At 38.3% G+C, this 18,540-nt stretch overlaps 1 protein-coding gene across 10 annotated transcripts in view; it reads left to right on the top strand.

Annotated features, from left to right (window-relative positions):
- The window catches only part of TBC1D5 (TBC1 domain family member 5), a 539,520-nt gene that overhangs the window by 387,669 nt on the left and 133,311 nt on the right, over positions 1-18,540 (top strand). For all 10 annotated transcript variants that reach the window (XM_063113715.1, XM_063113719.1, XM_063113718.1 and 7 more), the window contains one exon: positions 9,753-9,895. In XM_063113715.1, coding sequence (XP_062969785.1) covers positions 9,753-9,895 — 143 coding nt within the window. The remainder of the gene's footprint in view (positions 1-9,752; positions 9,896-18,540) is intronic.

Raw genomic sequence — 18,540 nt, 5'->3', positions numbered from 1 at the left:
CGGGGCGGTACCGCAGAGTGTGTGGTCTCTGCTGAGCTTCCACTTCCCGTGCAGGACTGCTTCCTGTTCCGTGCGCTCTGGCTCGGGCTGTTGGATCACGCAGTGGCGACCCCACAGGGTATGTGGATTCTGTCGAGTCTCTGCCTCCCTAGCCAGACGTCTCCCTGCTCTGTGCACATTGGGCTGGGCTGGGACGTGTCTTCTGCAGCCCTCGTCTATCAGCTGGGCCTTCAAGGCCCTGCTCGGCACCACCTCGCCCAGGAAGTCCACCAGGTTTCTGCTACGCACAGACGACCGGTCACTCTGGGTGCCTTTGCAGCACTGTGTAGATCTTTCTCGGGACTTATCACCTTCCTCCTGGTATCGCGGTTATTTGTGTACTTGTCTTATCTCCCACACCAGAGCGTGAGCTCCTTGGGGGAGGAGTCTGCAGCACATGGTTCACCTTTGAATCCCCCCGGCGCGGACAGAGTCCGGTGCCTGCCCGCAGTCAGCACTCTGGCAGGTTCAAGCGAACTCGGGAACTCTCCAACCACACTATTCCTAACCAGAAATTGGTTAGGCGTTTTTCCGAACTGGTGGCCGCAGAGATGGTATCTGCCTCCCGATAACAGGAAGTTTACCGGGGGGGCCGGAGCCCAGGGTGCAGTGGAGTGACAGTCAGCCCAGCCCGTACTTCCTTGCCCTCCCGACGCTGGCCGGGGACGCCCCACACCACCAGCCCCGCCAGAGAACCGCGGAGGGAGTGGGAGGGGAGGCCGGCCGGCAGGCTCCGGGAAGCCCCGCACTGGGGCAAGCAAGTGGGAAGGCTCAGTGAGGAGTTTAGCCGGGTGAGGAGGACAGGCTTGGCCAAACCGGGCCGGAGCCTCCACCACCTGAGAAAATGGAGGCAGCCCCGGGGCCGGTGAGTGGCCCGGTGGGGCAGGCGGAAGCCGGGCAGGCGTCAGCCCCCCGAGCAGGGCCGGCCCGGGCCGGGGGTCACTCACAGTGCTGTGCCAGGTGCAGAGCACTCACAGTGCTCTGCCTCTGCGTCATCATCGTCCCCATTCTCGGCCACTGCCACCTTGGGCTGCTCACTCGGTCCTGTGGCACGGCTCAGGCGCTCCCAGGAATCTTCTTTTATGCCTGCCTGAAACCTCGAATCCTGAATAGGGCAGCTGGCCGCTTTCCATGCTGCCCCAGCCTCCAGGATCCTGGCAGCGTCAGCAGCAGCCCCGGCGCCGTGTTCCCTGTTTAGAGACTCGCTTTTGCAGCTAAGATACAGTTCTTTTCCTGCTCCATACTTCAAAGCTGTTGCCTGTAAACGAGGCAGCCTCTCCTGCCAAGGGGAAAGTGGCGGTCAGCCCCCATGACCGGCCTCCAACAGCGGTCCTCCCTTAAGAGACGGCAAGAGGAAGGTCCACAAGTTTCCCGGCTGCCTAAGGCCCAGTGGCCGCCTTTTCCACCTCAGCTACCCCGCGCCAACCGCCGCAGCCACCACCATCTTCGGGAATAACATTTTAAATGCATGTTTTATTTTAGGGACAGTCAGATCTGTCTGAGTTGACAGTGCAGAATCTTAGGGTAAGAATGGTTCACTGGTAACACAGAAAAGATGTACACTAAATAGATTACCATTTAGCCAGGCTCCCGATGTCATAGGGCTTCTACATGGAGATTGGGCAAATGCCATTTTGGGTCCTGGCAGTATCGGTATTCTCTGGCCGTTGTAAATTCTTACCACTTCTGTTGTGAGTTCTGTCTCTTTGCACTTAGCTAGTCTGCCATGTCCTGCTGTGTCCCATCTCTTTTACGTCATTAGTGCCAATCAGGAGAGCCATTAGCTCAGGGCTAAACACAAAGGGCCTCAAATTTAGAGTGTTCACTATACCTTTGAATGAGATTTTATACATATATGATATATAAATATGTTTTTTAAACATAAATTTAATGGGTATATCCATTGAAATAAATTTCATGTTTAAAAAACATTGACTTATAAATGTTAATATTTAAAATATGTCATAATTTTTGTAGCCGTGTTTTGCCATTTCTTCACCTGATAATGCAGTGAGAGTTTTAAAAAAAATGATTGTGGCTCAGTTTCTCCCAACCTTTGGGAGGCTTCCATCACTCCCGTATCTGTCTCTCCTTTTTATTCAGTCATGTATTTATAGTAGTGTGTACCTAGAAAATAAAATGTATAGAACTTAATAGAGATAGAATATTAAGAGAAGTTTATCAGTGCGTGCCACTGGCCCAATGACTAGACTTGTGTAGTAAGCTGAGAAGTGGAAATAAAGCAGAACTTCCCATGTAGTAGTTCTCATAGTGTGGTCCCCACACCAGCAGTATCAATGTCTCCTGGAAACTAGTTCAAAATACAAATTATCAGGATCGACCTAAATCTTCTGTATCAGAAAACTCTGGGGATGGGGGTCCTAGTAGTGTGTATTTTAACAAGCCCTCCAGGCAAGTCTGGTCATGCTAAAGTTTAAAACCACTACCTTAATTAGAAGAGCCATTCAATAATTTAAGCCTTTTCTCTCCTCATACAGTAACATTTTACATGAATGCATGGTGGATTTTAAGAGACAAAATATGGGTAGGAAACAAGGATCTGTCACCTAGTTCGGTGCCTCTCAAACTTCATTGTGCATGTGGACCACTTGAAGGTATTGTTAAAATGAAGACTCTGATCCAGTAGGACTGTATTGGGGGCCTGAGAGTCTGCATTTCTAACAAGCTTCCAGGTAGTGGTGCTGGTCCTAGGATTACACTTTGACTAGCAAGGTCCTAGTAGATTACAGACCCCTAGGTGAGGAGCATCTGAAGTATGGGCTTGCAGAGAGCCAGAGTTCAGGAAATGAAAAGGAAAGGTCCGGAGAGCAGAGGAGTGGGGTGGTTAGGAGGCCTTGATCAATTTCTACTTAGATCTGTTCACTTACTACTTAGAATGTTTGTTCAGGAATTCCCACTCGGAGATGAAAGGAACCCAGGGGAAATTCTCATGAGCAGCTAGGAAGCCATTGAGAGATCCAGGATGTAGGAACAAGATCAAGAAGACCACTGGTCAAGAAGAGCTAACCTGGAGAGGAAGATTCATAGGAGGGTGCTTCAGAAGATCATGGAAAGATTTATATTATAATTCTATTTTTCCATTAGCTTTTTGAAGTATTAATTTAATAGTCTTCTGTTAACCCTCTACTTTATGCCTGATGTCAAATAATCCCAAGGAATTTGTGGAATGATGGAGAAGCTCCCATCAGTAACTAACCCTTTAGCTGGGATGTTTTATCAGTGCCTTTAACTCTGGAAAATGTAATTGGAAAGCAGTGACACTAATAGATGTAGAACCTCCAAACATTAGGTCTGGGTAAAGCAGTGTCCTGGCTTCTGAGCAACCAGATTGGGTCAGGGTACTTTATGGGATAGGAAAGAGGAGAAGGAAGAGAGAGCCAGTGAAAACTCACCCCAGAAGGTACTTAAAGCTTTGGGTTAGAGGTAACAGGTCCAGGGAATCAGGTACTTCTGATGCCCTTTAGGAAGGGGTTCCACCTGACTCTCTTAATAACATATGACCAGCCTGTGGATTTTGGCCTCTTCCTTTTTTTTTTTTTTTTTAAACAGTCTTAAATACATTTTTTAGAAAACAAGAAAAATTGAAGATAAAACTGTACACAATACACCTTAAAGCAGTGATTGTCAACATCCCTGGAGATACCATAGTGATCTGTGAAAGTACTCCGGGAATCTGTGAATTCATCTACAAACTTCAAGCCTATGGATTTTGCATGCTAACCAGTAATAGAACTGCAGACTATGTCATATTTTAGAATGTCAACTTAGTTTGTAACATTTGTTATTTCACTCTGATGAGATGAATTGGGTTGGGAGTCACATCTTATATGAACCAAATTAATTAATGTACTGGGCAGATAATTTTCCAAAATATGGGACCCACTGGAGGAGTAGGACGAAACAGAATATAAAGGTCTATAGGGTGGTTGCAAGGTTGGAAACACTGACTAAACATGAATCTTAAGCTCAGGTCTGTGATGGCACTAGTGGTATATGCCAGGCATGCCACAACTCTGGAGAGGATCTTACTAATGTAGATGAGAGGGAGATCTTTCCTGAGAGTAGCTATTAGCTTTCTTACCTTTGTTCTTGCAGGCAAGATTCATGGACTTCAATAATTGCAATGTCAGAGAAAATTAATTTTTAAACTGTAACAACAGACAAATTTTGGAAAACCTAGCCCCTTTTAACTATATGTCAAAAGGGTAGAGCTATAGCTAGCACAATGACTAAAACATAAGATCAAATTTCACATTATCTCACAAACCACTGCTTCTGCTATAAGAAATAAGTTGAACTTCATCAAGTACTATATTTTACATACTTTTTCAAGGGGGAAAAAAGGTCTGATTCTGAGCCATACCAAAAAGAAGGCCACTTCCCTTTGAGTAGCAAAAATTCTATTTCTTATGTGATTGTTGGGGTTGAGATTGACTGCTTGTGGAAACATAGTTCGTATGATCTTACCTTCACCCCTGAATAGATTCTGGGATTTCTCAGCTTAGTATTATACTTTATGTCAGTTCTTCCAAAAATGTGTATAATTCTACTAGGAGATTTATACAGAAGAAGTAGAAAACCACTATTCAGTTTGGTTAAGATCCCATTGGTATTTGAAATAGTCTATGACAGTTCTTAAAAATTAACATCACACAAGTTTTATTCTTTTTTTTAAATAAGTTTCAGATTAGGGAGGATAGGAGCAATTATTTTTGGTAATTCTCTGCTTAGAAAATTTATTTGATCATAATTCCCTTTCCTAAAGGTAAAGTGACAGAACAAAGTCTATTTACAGACTTTCTAGAAGTAAAAATTGTCTATGGTATGAATAAAAACCAATGTTCATGGAGCCTAATATTATTTTCCCATCATGACCACCAACTGCACATTAATTCTTTGTGCAGTTATTCATAGGCAGTAGCGGCTTCTAAGTAATTTTCTCAGGGAGATGCCCAGTAGCTCATTTGGGGTGGAGCCCAAGTAAGTGATAGGGTAGAGAAGTTACTTCTCAACAGCTTTTATCCCCATAATCCTTTCCAGTCAGGGCTCTGATTCCAACTGCACCCAGTTGGAATGGACAAGAGGATTATCGAAGAGAGTGCATCCTGCTCATATGACTATATCTGTGTTGGATTACTACCATCTTCTATTAGCTTTGTCTGAATTTATTGGTAAATCATGCATGCTAAAATTACTCAGTCTTTGAAATACCATTCTTTTTTTTTTTTTTTTTTCTTTTTTCTTTTTTTCGTGACCGGCACTCAGCCAGTGAGTGCACCGGCCATTCCTATATAGGATCCGAACCCGCGGCCGCTGGGAGCGTCGCCGCGCGCGCGTGTGTGTGTGTGTGTGTGTGTGTGTGTGTGTGTGTGTGTGTGTGTGTGTGAGAATGTTCAAGGATTATATAGCCTCAAAACGTATTATGGTAATCTTCTATGCCCAACATTTTCATGAGCTTATCTCTGGAAAAACATAGATACACAAGCTCTGCTTTCTATTCAGACTGTTTTTGCAAAGGGTGTATTAAAGTTGTTCTGACAAAACAGCTTCAAGCACTTGCCTAGGAGAATAAATTATAGTAGGAATGGGTTATAATTATTAGGAACTTATTTTTGGAGTAAGAAACCTTCCTTAATGAAGGACTATGTACTGCCCTCTGAAAGGAACAGAGAATTTTCCCCAAAGTGAAAAATATGCTTTTAACGGTTTATATACATATCCTGTGGGGGTTAAATTAGGTTTAACATGTGTTCTCAGAAAGCCATATTCAAGTTGGGTTCAACCTATGGATGACAAGAAACACTTAGAAACCAAATTTGAACACTTTAAATAGAATAACTAACTCAAAGTTTCTGTTCTTCCTATTTTTGAAGCAGAGTTTGATGGGCTTGAAGGATTCAAATCTTTCCATGAGATGTGCAGATCCCAAATATTTTTAAGAGGACCTAATTGAAATACTTGACTAGATAAAAAGATTTACTAAACAGGTTGAGCATCTTCCAATAACATATTCTGTAGAGCCCTTAGAAGAAGAATGTAAGATAAAATAATTGTTTTGGCTTCCATCATTTTGTGATTTTGCTCTCTAAAGAAGTTAGGATTAAAAATGAGACTGCCTTGTGACCCTAATTATAGTAAGTGCAATATTTGGTTCTGATTTTAAGACAGTTTTCAGAGTAGATATAAAGGAAAACTCAGGGTAAATGAATTTCAGAAGAACTGAGTACAAAGAAACCCAATGTAAGAAGAGCACAGACTCAGATAAGGAGATGTCCAACCACAAAGATAAACATTTGTGGTTTGCTATTGTTTCTCTGATATTAATACAGAATTTGTATTCTGTGTTTATTCCATACCAGGCATAGATTATTTAAAAAATAATTGTTAGCTTTGAAAAATACGGGTGAACAGAAAGCAAAACACAATATTAATACCACTGAGCAAAAATCCAACTTTGCTCATCTGTGTTCAAAAATTACCCAGTGCTATCATTTTGTGATCACAGGTTACTTGAGATGTCCTTGTAATGTTTTTTAAACTAAATTTAATACAGCTTTTCTACATCACTAGTTCTTGTAAGATTGCTATACCCATATCTCACTAAAGGGTCACTAAAGGAAAAGAAAAGAAAAATAAAGATCTAGGACTTCAGTTCTTTTTTCATATATAACCCACTACAGACATTTTGGATTAAGGCTATGTTTATTTAAACCTCAGTCAAATTGTTCATTTTCATAAAATGATTAGTAAAAATGGATTTCTCTTGGTGTTTCCATGGGTCATTCACCAAGCAATAACACCATCGGTAGTTACTGATCCCCTGGGAACAGCATCTTAATTGCACAAAAATTTAAAATTGAAAATAGTGGTATAAGTGCAGACATAGAAACTGTCTTGTCTTTGGGTGGTTTATTATTAAATTTGATACCTCAGTCTTTTTTTGTTTGTGTAGATTTTAATTACTAAGTAGGTCTGGTAAAATATGAATTATTGTATTATCACAAGTGATAAAATGTATATGGTTATGAGTATTGCAATCTGCAGGTGTAACGTACATAAAGCAAGATTAATAGTATTAAGCAATTAAATGGAAGCTATCTTTAAAAAGAAAAGAAAGGTTTAATGCTGTCCTTAAGTGTAACTTAAACTCTCGCTAAATATTTTTAACTGCAATAAAAAAGCATGTTAATTGTAGGAGTGAATTCTTTATAAGACCTCATTTCTTAGAGTAAGTTTTCCTTTCTATGAATACAAAAGCTTACTGAAATAATTTCTTTTAGTAACATATTCCATAAAGAGGTGATTTCATCCTTGGTTTTTAAGCTCAATGAAGAAAGCTCAAAACAGCATAGGTAATTTTGTGTGTTTTGAATATATGTATGAACTAAATCCAAGTGGGATAAAAATGATTAAATTATTGATAAGGTCATTGTTGGTCCCAGAGCATTCCAGAGTCATATGGCTCTTCTTAAATATTTTGGAAATTTGGCCTTAATTTTTTTTATAATTGCATATAAAATAGAGGAAGCTATATTTCAATTTAGTATCTTTTCATGTGCAAGGGTTTTTTTTAGAAACAATAAATTTTATAACTTTATAAAAATAAATTTCAAATGAGCAAAATTCATTTAATATCTTCACCCCTTTCCCAAATAATATAACACTTTCAAGTTAGTTAACTTTTTTTACCACCATTCCACACTTTGTAAACTAGTATTTAGGGCTGCCTTTTTATATTTTTGAGAAATACGTGAGGTCTAAGGTCAGTGTTTAGGTTCAGTTTTTTAAATATGGATGTCCAAGGGTTCTAACACCATTTGTTGAAAATACCATCCTCACTCCACTGAGTGGTCTTTGCTCCTTTGTAAAAAATCAGTTGACTGTATTTAAGTGAGTATATCTGGGCACGCTATTCTGTTTTACTACTCTGTGTGTCTATTCTTTTGTCAGTACCACTTGCATGTACAACTTATTAACAGTCTTACGTAAGAGAAACATGCTAGGTATCTAATAATAAATTGTTTTATGTTTTTTTCCACTTATTGAATTATTTTTGTGCTACCACTAGTCTGGTTCCCCTGACACTCTTTGCAAGACTAGTTAATTCTTTGTAATTAAGAAGGGCAACCTATTTAATTTAGAGATATTTTTGTACTTCTTAGAACAGTAAATATTAGCATTTGTGCTTTGAAAGAATTAGTAGTGTGTGGAGAAATAATTTTTCCCTAAGCCACATAAATATAGGCATATTAGACAACAAAACATATTTTCTGTTAGTCACCCCTCATTTTAACAGTGAAGTGAGAATTGAAAGGTAGATAAAAATTGTAAAGCATATTGTAACATTTTTAAAAAAATAAATCTTACCCAGACATATAAATTTTTTTCTTGGAAAATTGAGTAATTGTAGTAGAAAATACAATCTAATTATTTTGTTCATTAATTTGATAATAAGAAGAAAAGAATTAAAGTATTCTATCACATGGTTCCTAATAAACTGTGATATATATGTGTGATTGTACACTATTTTGTCACAGTTTTGATTCCTCCTTAAATATAATACTCCCTGAGGAAAATATTTGAATTTTTTTTTTTTTTTTTGCCTCACTTTAACCCCACAGATGGTTATATTTGGTTTCAAATTTTTCAAAAAAGTTACATCTCTTAAGTAATTTCTAAAGAATTTCTTCTATTCTGTGCTATTTGATGGTACTAGAAATTGGGAATATTTAATTCTTTGCTATGTGTCAGAATCACATAGAATTCTAGCTGAAGTCCCTAGAAAAGGGGCTGTATACAGGAAATTGTAGTCATGTTATATAAAATTAGAAATAAATGGATAAAAATACATCAAACCCAATTTTTATTTCTTATAAGAATTATACATAAATAGCATAGTTAGCATTTATAGAAAGTCTAGATGTTGCTGTTTATGAGGTACAATTATATACAGACATTGTTTAGTATTCTTATTAGCTGCTTAAGTCTGCTCTGTGGCATAGATACTCATTTTCCTGGCTATAGTAGTAAATGTGAAAGCACCTCTAGAAAGATAGCCTCACTGATCAGGTATCTTTATTCCAAAGCTAAAAAATTAAATATCATTATATGTTTCATTTAAAATAAATGTCTACACTTGACCAAAAAAATAGATATCTACTGGTTTTTTCCCACATTTAATTTTAAAATGAATATTTTTAAATAAGAATGAAATTTGAGAATGCGGTTTTCTCAGTTTGGCTATAGTAATTTGTCGTATAAACATTTGCAAAAGGCCAGTTAACAGCAATAACAAAAAACTAGTAGAGATCATGAAATTTTGGAAAATTGTATTTTTAACTCATAACCTTACGAATGAGGCAACTACCATACCATTACACATGTTTTCTCCTTACCTTTTGGGCATTTGTGATTTCTAGTGGATATATTCATATTCACTAGATCAAGCATAATACTGTGTTTTATACATATCAGAATAAGATTTAATGATTATGGCCTAGTTATAGAATTATAAAATTCCTTTGAAAACTTAAAACTTATATTTTACTTTATCGCATTTTCGGTGTATATTTGCTCACTATACTCAGTTAATAAATTTTAACTTTTTTCCCACAGTTACATGAGAAAATGAACACTCTTTATATTACTCTCAAAAGTACTATTTTCTGAATTTTTGTTTTGTTTCTCTCCAGACGGTGGGTGCGGCTTTTGTTTGGACGAGAGTTCCCTCTGCAGGATCTTCTGGTGGTCTGGGATGCCTTGTTTGCAGACGGCCTCAGCCTGAGTTTAGTTGATTATATCTTCATAGCCATGTTACTCTACATCCGAGATGCATGTAAGTATTAATAACCTTGCCTACATTTGACTGTGTGGTCCTGATTTTTTAAATGTCTTGCTTTTGAAATATAGTTTATATTTTATTTCTGATTTACATATACCTAAATTTTTATAGTAGGTAATATATTGAAATTGCAAAGGAACATGCTAAACATCTTTTTTGATAGTTAACCATGTACCTTGGGAGATGTGGGTGATTTTATCCTGAGAGGATTGGAATATTCTTCAGAACCATTTTTGTAAAGACTTTACTCCTGCTTTAATCTCCTCATTACACACATTTGTGAAGTGCATATATAAAAGCCAGTATTTCAGATATGTTTAGAGCTCCACCTTCTGACCAGGAGAGAGTATTCAAAGTTGTTTATCTGGTGATTGGAGCTGTTTTCATAGTCTCACCACCTTGCCAATAAAAAAATAAATATTACATTTAAAGGTATTTTAACTTATTCCCAGTTACATTTTAGGAAAACATATTTCTCAAAGCAGTGCGTAATCGTAGATGTGTTCCCATCCTCTCAGATCTACCTTGGAGTGCTTACCGTAGCCAGAAAGCCAGTGTCTGTCCCTTTTGAATAGTCTGATTATCTGCAGCTTGAAGAAAAAATCAGAGCATGTTTCAAATTTCAGAATACCTCAAATTGTTTTCTTTCTCAGGGAAATAATCACAGTTCACAAAACAAGAATTGTAAGCCAAAATATAATTAGGAAATATTGCCCAAAGTGATGTGATTGAATTAGGAAATTGAAAACTATCATAGGAGTAGGACTTTGTCAGAAGAACGTATACTATTTGGTATCATTCATAATCATGACTGTAAATTGCTCTGTGTGTCTCTTTATTTGTTCATTGAACAAGCAGTTATGCCAGATACTCTTGCCATTCCTCTGGTAACACTAGTATTCTTTAAAATTTTAGATTTTACTTTTTAAATTTCCCCACAGTTACTTAAATAAGTCATAGGGGGACCACATTTTATCCAAAAATTACCCAAAATGGGTTTATTTCTATGCCTTGAAGGTTAAGTACTTTGGGTTTTGACAGACAAAGTCAAAGTTCTTTCTTTGTGAGCTATAGCTAAGCATATAAGAACATGGAAATCATAAGAGGAAACATCTGGAAAGTAGAGAAGGATGTTTGGGCAGATTTTATAGATACTGGATTTTAGGATATTTAATGCTAATCTTCTTTTTTCAAGTTGTGTGTTTTTTCAAAATGTAAATAATTTTTAAAAAGGAATGAGAAACCTCTTTTAGAAAAAAGTGCTTTTGGATAATATTTTTACAGAACTTTATAAATCAAACAACTACTAAAATTTATTCTAATTTTCTGAAAACAATTAAAAATTTGCTCTTTTCCTAACTTTGGTGCATCACCACTCTATATTTTTTAATTGAATTATCCTGTCTCCTATGCTAAGATCTGTACCTTGAGTTTCATAAAACATGGCAAATTTATGGCAGTTGAAGCCCTTATGAATTTTTAAATCTTTCCACTGATGTCTTTATAAAAGATATGGGCACTTGTGGAAAAACAAAGCTGTTTATTCATTTCAATAATTAGTCCAACTTATTTTAATTTTGTTGGTTATATTCATAATGGTGGATAAGATCTCCTAAAAAGAGACTGAATATTTTTTAAATATTTAAGGGACACTGCCCTGGTGCTCAAGAAGCTTACCAACTAGTAGAGAAGACTGACATAATTCATATATCTGGTGCTGTAATAGAGATGTAGACAGGTAGTGTGAAAATTTAAGAGGTGCTCTGAGCTCCCTTCTGGGCCAGGTATGAGTGAATAACGAAAATGATGTAAGTGTTGGCCAGCCTCATAAGGGGATCTGCATTTTGGACATAAGGAACAGCATGAACAAAGGTCTGGAAGTGGGAAGCACCTTAAGGGAAAAAGACGATATGTGTGTGTTTCTATAAGCAATTTGGTGTTATTAGAGTACAAAAGGAGAGAGAGGCTGAAGAAATGATCTGGAAGGATCGTGATGGAAGTCTTTATCTTTTAAGCAATAGGGAGCTATCAAAAGTTGCAAAGCAGAAGTGTGATCACTTTTAGATCACTCTGGCAGCAGTGTGGAAAATGAATTTGAAGGAGACAAGACTGGAACAAGGAAATCAGATAAAAGGTTATGACAGTAGTCTAGGGGGAAAACAGTGGATTAGAGAAGTTTTCAGAGCTAAAGTCAGTATGACTTAGTGATTAAATAGGATAGGTGAGGTGGAATGAGAAATCTAGAACAATCCCTAGCTTAGAGGATTGAGTGCCTGGGTAATATTTATCACTTGGATAGGAAATATAAGGATTAGCAGGTTTGAGGAATGTAGATGATTGAGTTTTGGCCATGCCAAGTTTGAGATACCTGTAAGAAATCATAACCTGAAGATTTGGAAAATAAAGCTCGATGCCACTATCAAGGCTGCAGACTTAATTTTACAAATGATTAACAGGTATGTGTTAGTTAAAACCGTAACAGTGGATGCAATCTCCTTAAAATAGTATGACCATATATCCTAGCTTATTTGGGATAGTCTTGGCTCACACCTACTGTCCCAGAGTAGAAATTATTAATTCCTGCCTCTTTCATTCTTACAGATGTACCATTAGGATCATAGAAATTATATGGTCATCCTACCTAAGGCAGATACGTGCAGAAAGAGAACATTGGCAAAGGTGGAACTCTGCATTTAACATCAGTGTTTAAGAGGCAGGCACCAGAGGCGGAAGAGCTTGTGTTGTAACCTCAAAGAACTGTGCTGTCTGAGCCAACCAGGCAGAAGGGAGTCAGGAGTACAGAGGAACAGTAGTGTGAGGCAGGAAAAGTCCACTCAGATTAGGCTCCATGGGGGAACAATTATTGGATACCTTTGCCAGAACAGATTTAATGGAGTAGTAGAGTAGAAGCTGGATTATGGTAGGTTGAAGATGCCTGTACAGTTAAGAAGTACAATAGCCTTTTCTTTAGCTTTTTGTTTTTTTAAATGTATGCATTACTTTTCCCACTAAATAGATGACTAAATAAAAAAGAGTATGGAGATGGAATATATAGAGGAATTTTAAAGAAGGTCAGCAGAGTAGGGAAGAAGAAAGACATAGCTAGAGGGCAGTGCAGGGACAAGGCAGGATGCATGGCAGTCTTCAGAATGAGACCAGGCATACTGCAGGCAGGGAGACCTGATGGAGAGGTTTATTTCTCAAATCAGTCTGAGTTCCTAATTCAGGAATTAGCACTCCTGTTCCATAGATAAGATCTATGAAAAGAGAGATTGTCTGGTTTGTTTTGACATTTTTACTTATTTATTGTCTGTTCTTCACACCCTCTCACCTCCACCCCCCATTTCCCAGTGAGGGACAGGATTTTGTCTGTCTTGGTTTCCCTACTGTATCCCAGCACCTAGAACAGGGCCTGGTGCATAGTAAACCTCTGGACAAATACTTCATCAGTGAAATAATCGAGGAAAACAAGGGCCGAGGGGCAATAAAAGAGAATGGGGTCAGGAGACTTGTGGAAGACCAGCTGTGGAACAGGAATGAAAAACTGGTGCTGACCTAGGAAAGAAGCACTAATCTGGTTTCCGAAGTAGACCAGTTTGTAGGTAGAGAAAACAGAAAATGGAGGAATTCCATGTCTGATGAAGGTTATCTGCTGTGAATGAGTAGGGTGAGGGGGTTGGAGAAAGTATCTGGGAGGTGTGCTAAAGATGGCTGACCAGGGACAAGGACAAGCCTGGTGCAGCTGTTGAAGATCCTGCAGGGAACAGCAATGGGCGGTGGCACCAGGCCTCAAGGTTGTAGTTTCACCGTCTGTGCTCAGCAGTCCAGACAAGGTAAAAAGGAGGTAGGTCACGATCCAGGCCTCAAGTTAGACCCACATTTCCACGAATTAGGCAGAATTAGAAAGGAGGAGGGTGTTGAGTGCATTTGAAGACAGTGGCTTAGCATATGTAAGGAGGGAAGCACATCCAGGAAGAGACCAGGCAGAATTCAGAGTATCGAGGGACTGGAGGCTGGGTGTGAGAGAGCTGAAGGCATGAAGGTGGGGTCAGCTGGTCAGACATGAGGCCGGGGAGCAGTTCTAGCTGTGACCAGGAAGGCTGAAGTGAGTGAGGGGAAAGTAAGTCACTTAGAAGATCAAGGGATTGTGAGGAAGCTGGGATTTTTGTTTGGGGCTCCATGGATACTTCACCAAGGATCATGACTGGAGAAGATGTAGAAAGAGATGTAATGAGCAGACACCAAAGCCTCAAATGAATGCAGAAGAGTTAATAAGCCTGAAACTGCTAAGTGTAAGTGGGCATCTCCACTCTGGATGCTGCGGCAGGGCATCATGAGTTAGAATCGACTGGCATCGATTAAAGACTTGACGCCAGTACTCTATTTGTAACACTGAGGCTGGCAAATTATCCGCTTTCCTCCTAGTTCTTGACTATGGCCGAAAATGTAATCTCCTCTAATTAGCACTGCTCTCCTATGCAGTCTGCCCAGTCCTGTTCTGTGTCCTCTTTTCTTCCTGCTTATCCACTCTCTCACAATCCTTTTCTCTGCACAACAATGTTTTTCCCTCTAAGCCTAGCCCTCCTAGAGTCACTGCTGCCTCTGCAACCTCCAGAGGTGAGGTGGGGACCACCTTGCTTCTTCATGCTTCCTATCTTTCCATAAAAATCCCTCTTCCTTTGAAGTTCATGCCATGTGTCTATACTTCCATCATTCCCCTTCATCTGTGTACCACGATGGCTGGCACATAGTAGAAACTCAATCCTGGTTGAATGGTTGAGTTTTTAAATAAATGATTGAATAAAAGTAGTTTCAGTCTTGTTTATTCAGAACATCTTAAGTGAACACTGCTGTACAAGGCTCTGGGCATTATATGTGTTCTTTTGGGGTTACATTTATAGATTTGAATATTTCACTTGAGAGAAACTGAAAGAATTGGCTTTCAGTGATGGCATTCCTTACTTGGGGTCCATGCCTACTAGGGATTCAGTGGATGGGCTTCAGAGCGTCTGTCATCATCCTGACATTGTTCAAAATATTGTGTAGGTGTGCATTTCTCTGGGTTAAGGGTCTGTAGTTTTCATCAGTTTCTCAAAGGAATATGTAACTAAAAAAAAATGGTTACGATTCACCACACCTAGTCCAAAATTCTGGTTTTACAGGAACAGATAATGAAGCTTGTTATGGGTTGAATTGTGTTCCCCCAAAAATGTATTGAAGTCCTTACTCCTAGTACCTCAGAATGTGACCTAATTTGGGACTAAATTGTTGCAGATGTAATTAGTTAAGACAGAGTCATACTGGAGGTTATATTGGAGTGGGCTTCTAATCCACTATGACTGGTGTTCTTATAAGAAGGAAATTTGGGTACAGACGTGCAAAGAAGGAAGTCAGTGTGAAGACACATAGGGAGATATGCCATGTGAAGGCAGAGGCAAATATTAGTCAGGGATTTTCAGCCATCACCAGAAGCTAGGAGAAAGGTGTGGAACAGATTCACCCTGAGAGCTCTCAGAAGGAACAAATCCTGCCAATGCCTGAAGCTATAAGAGGCAGGGAAGAATTCTCCCCTACAAGTTTCAGAGGGAGCATGGTCCTGCCCACACCTTGATTTTGGACTTTTAGCCTCTAGAACTGTGAGACAATAAATTTCTGTTGTTTTAAGCCACCCAGTTTTTGGTAGTTTGCCAAATTATATGTATTAAAATTATATACAAACAGAAAAGTGGGGAGGTAAGAAAATAATGTGGCATTATCATCAACTGTTACTCCTATAGTCGTTTATGAGTAGCCTTCCCACCACACTCTCTTAACTGACTTATTGTGTACTATAAGTCACTCATGTGATTCCTTTCTTCTCCTGGCACCACCTACCTAAATCTTGCTCCTTTTTTCAGGCCAAGCACAAGGTAGCTTTTTCCCAAACCTTTCCCTATTATTCGAGCCCTCATTGATTTCTCACTTTTGCAGTCTTGCGAGATGTTAATCAATACCACTCAGTGTAGCACTTAATTATACTCTATCTTACATTGTTCCTTAGTTATTGTGAGTGTTGTTTCTATCTCCACAACTAGATTATAAGCTTCCTTAGTACCAGAGCCACATATTACAATTCTTTCCTGTCCCTTAAAATATTTGAAGCTCTTTATGTGCTCTGCTGGGGTGATACCAAGCTGAAAGGTACTTTAGAGACCTGGGGTCGGATTTGTGTGTAGTGATTGCTGGTGGGACAGGTGTCATTCTCACCCTGGGATAACAACTCAAATAAATAATGATTTTCTTAAAATATACTTTTCTATATAGCTTTTCAAAGAAAGCATTGTCTACTTTTTAAATTAAGCACCTAAAATTTTTTCACGTACATTTTTTATTGATTTAAATGTTTTTTTTTTATTTTTGACTAGTATCAAAGAAAAACATTTTCTCTAATTTATAATATACCTTTTATTTGACTTGTAAATTACATTAATAGCTAAAACACTATAATCAAATCAATTTAACAGTAGATTTTCTTAACCAGAAAGTATTTCTCAAGTGTTCATGGTCTTTTTAAATTTACTTTCTCTCTGAACACTTTGTAAATGGAAAAGTTTCCTTTCTGGCACGTCTACCCACTTCCTGCCTTGCCTTTTAACCAGTGTAAACATGTTACAAGGCTACCATTTTCCTCTGTTTTCTGTAGGGGTCTCTTCAGCCATTTCTTGGCCTGGCCTGGCATGGCAGTTGTGTCCTCTTTGTGATTTAAAACGTTGTTCCTTTTGATTTCATTTTAGATCTCTCCTTACTTTTCTACCACTGTCTGTCTGCCAGGGTTTCCATCTGTCCTATCCCAGAATTTCTTTTTCTCTATTTCCTAGTCAAGAGCATGTTCAACATTTATATTGGTGTGAAAATGCAGTCTATTTCAACTGCAAATTGAATTTATTTGTCTTTTCTAGAAAAGCTTTACCCAACCTCAAGTACTAAAAATACTCTCTTAAGTCACATGGTAATATGTCACAGAATTTTATCAAAGCACAAATTGGTGGTCTTATTTTTGAAGGAGTGTTTAAGCACTTCCTGACTACCAGCTCATTTCCCTTTCAGACGTAAAATATCGTCAATTGTTTTTATGACCATATTGTATATGTATATTAATGTACCCTGTTACAAATACCATATATTTTACTTTATATTTTAATTTAACAGTCTTTTAAAATTTCTCTAACAAAAGCTGATATACCACAGTAACACATTGTTTTGTTTTTTCTTTTCTTGTTAGTGTTTTCAGTTTTTAAAAGATTTTATTTTTTAGAGAAGTTTTAGGTTCACAGCAAAACTGAGCGGTAAGTACAGAGTTTCTGTATATCTGCTTCCCCCCCCACACACACAGCCTGCCTGGCTATCAACACCCCCTACCACAGTAGTGCATTTGTTACAGTCAGTGGACCTGCATTGATACATCATTAGCACCTGAAGTGCGTAGTTTACATTAGGGTTCACTCTTGGTGCTGTATACTCTATGGGTTTAGACAAATGTATAATGACATGTATCCACCATTATGGTATCATACAGAGAGTTTCACTGCCCTAAAAATCCTCTGTGTTCTGCCTGTTCAACCCTTTTTCATCCTAACCCCTGGAAACTAATGATCTTTTTACTGTCTCCGTAATTTCGCCTTTTCCAAAATGTCATATAGTTGGAACAATGTAGTATGTAGCCTTTTCACATTATCTTCTTTCACTTAGTAACATGCATTTAAGTGTCCTCCATGTCTGTACATGGTTTGATAGCTCATTATTTTTAGTGCTGAATAATATTTTATTGTTTGGTTGTACCAGTTTATTTATCCTTTAACCTACTAAAGGGTATCTTGGTGTCTCCCCTAAGTACACGTGAGACCCCCACCTGCTCTTCTCCCTCCATGTCTTCATCTCTCCCCAGCACCCTAACATAGGGGTCAGTAGCCTCCGTTTGCATCCACATATTATTGGCTGACACCCTCACTGACCTCAGCGTCTTCCATTCTAAGAGTTGTCACAGCCCTTGGTATATGCCATTGTTTTCAGCCCTATCCTGTGTGCAGTTAATTTTATGCTTCTCTTCCTTTGGAATATAAGGAGAAAGTGGAGATTGCGTCTTAATTCTTTAATAAATGTTTGTTGAATGAATGAATACACAAAGTCTAACAAAAGGAAAAAGATTTTATTAATTCTTCTTAAATACTATCTGTACTGCATCTGTTTCTACTGACAATCCATATTTCTTGGTAAGGCATTAAAAGCCACTAAACACAATGAAGTAAAATGTACCTCTATATATCTGTATTCAGATTTAACTAATTCCTGACCTATGATTTTCTTTCCTTTTTGATTAAAAATTGAGACACAAATCTATAAATCAGGCTTACTGTTTCTTTTCTAAATCGTAATGCTCACCAAATTTTCCCAGGCTTCATTTCCATGGCATTTTACAGATGTGGAAACACAACTTGGGCTCTAATTCTGAGTACATCCCTACAATTATTACATTAGTGTTAATAACTTGCATTAAAGGACTTTGTTTTTAACCGTATGAGGGTACTTCAGAAAATTCTTGGAAAAGTAGAATTGAAAGATAATACAACACTTTCCATGAACTTTTTGAAGTACCCTTGTAT

The sequence above is a fragment of the Cynocephalus volans genome, chromosome 11 (assembly GCF_027409185.1).
Source record: "Cynocephalus volans isolate mCynVol1 chromosome 11, mCynVol1.pri, whole genome shotgun sequence".
Lineage (NCBI taxonomy): Eukaryota > Metazoa > Chordata > Mammalia > Dermoptera > Cynocephalidae > Cynocephalus > Cynocephalus volans.
Note: the sequence above shows the minus strand (reverse complement) of the source record. Positions and strands in the feature narration are given on the sequence as shown.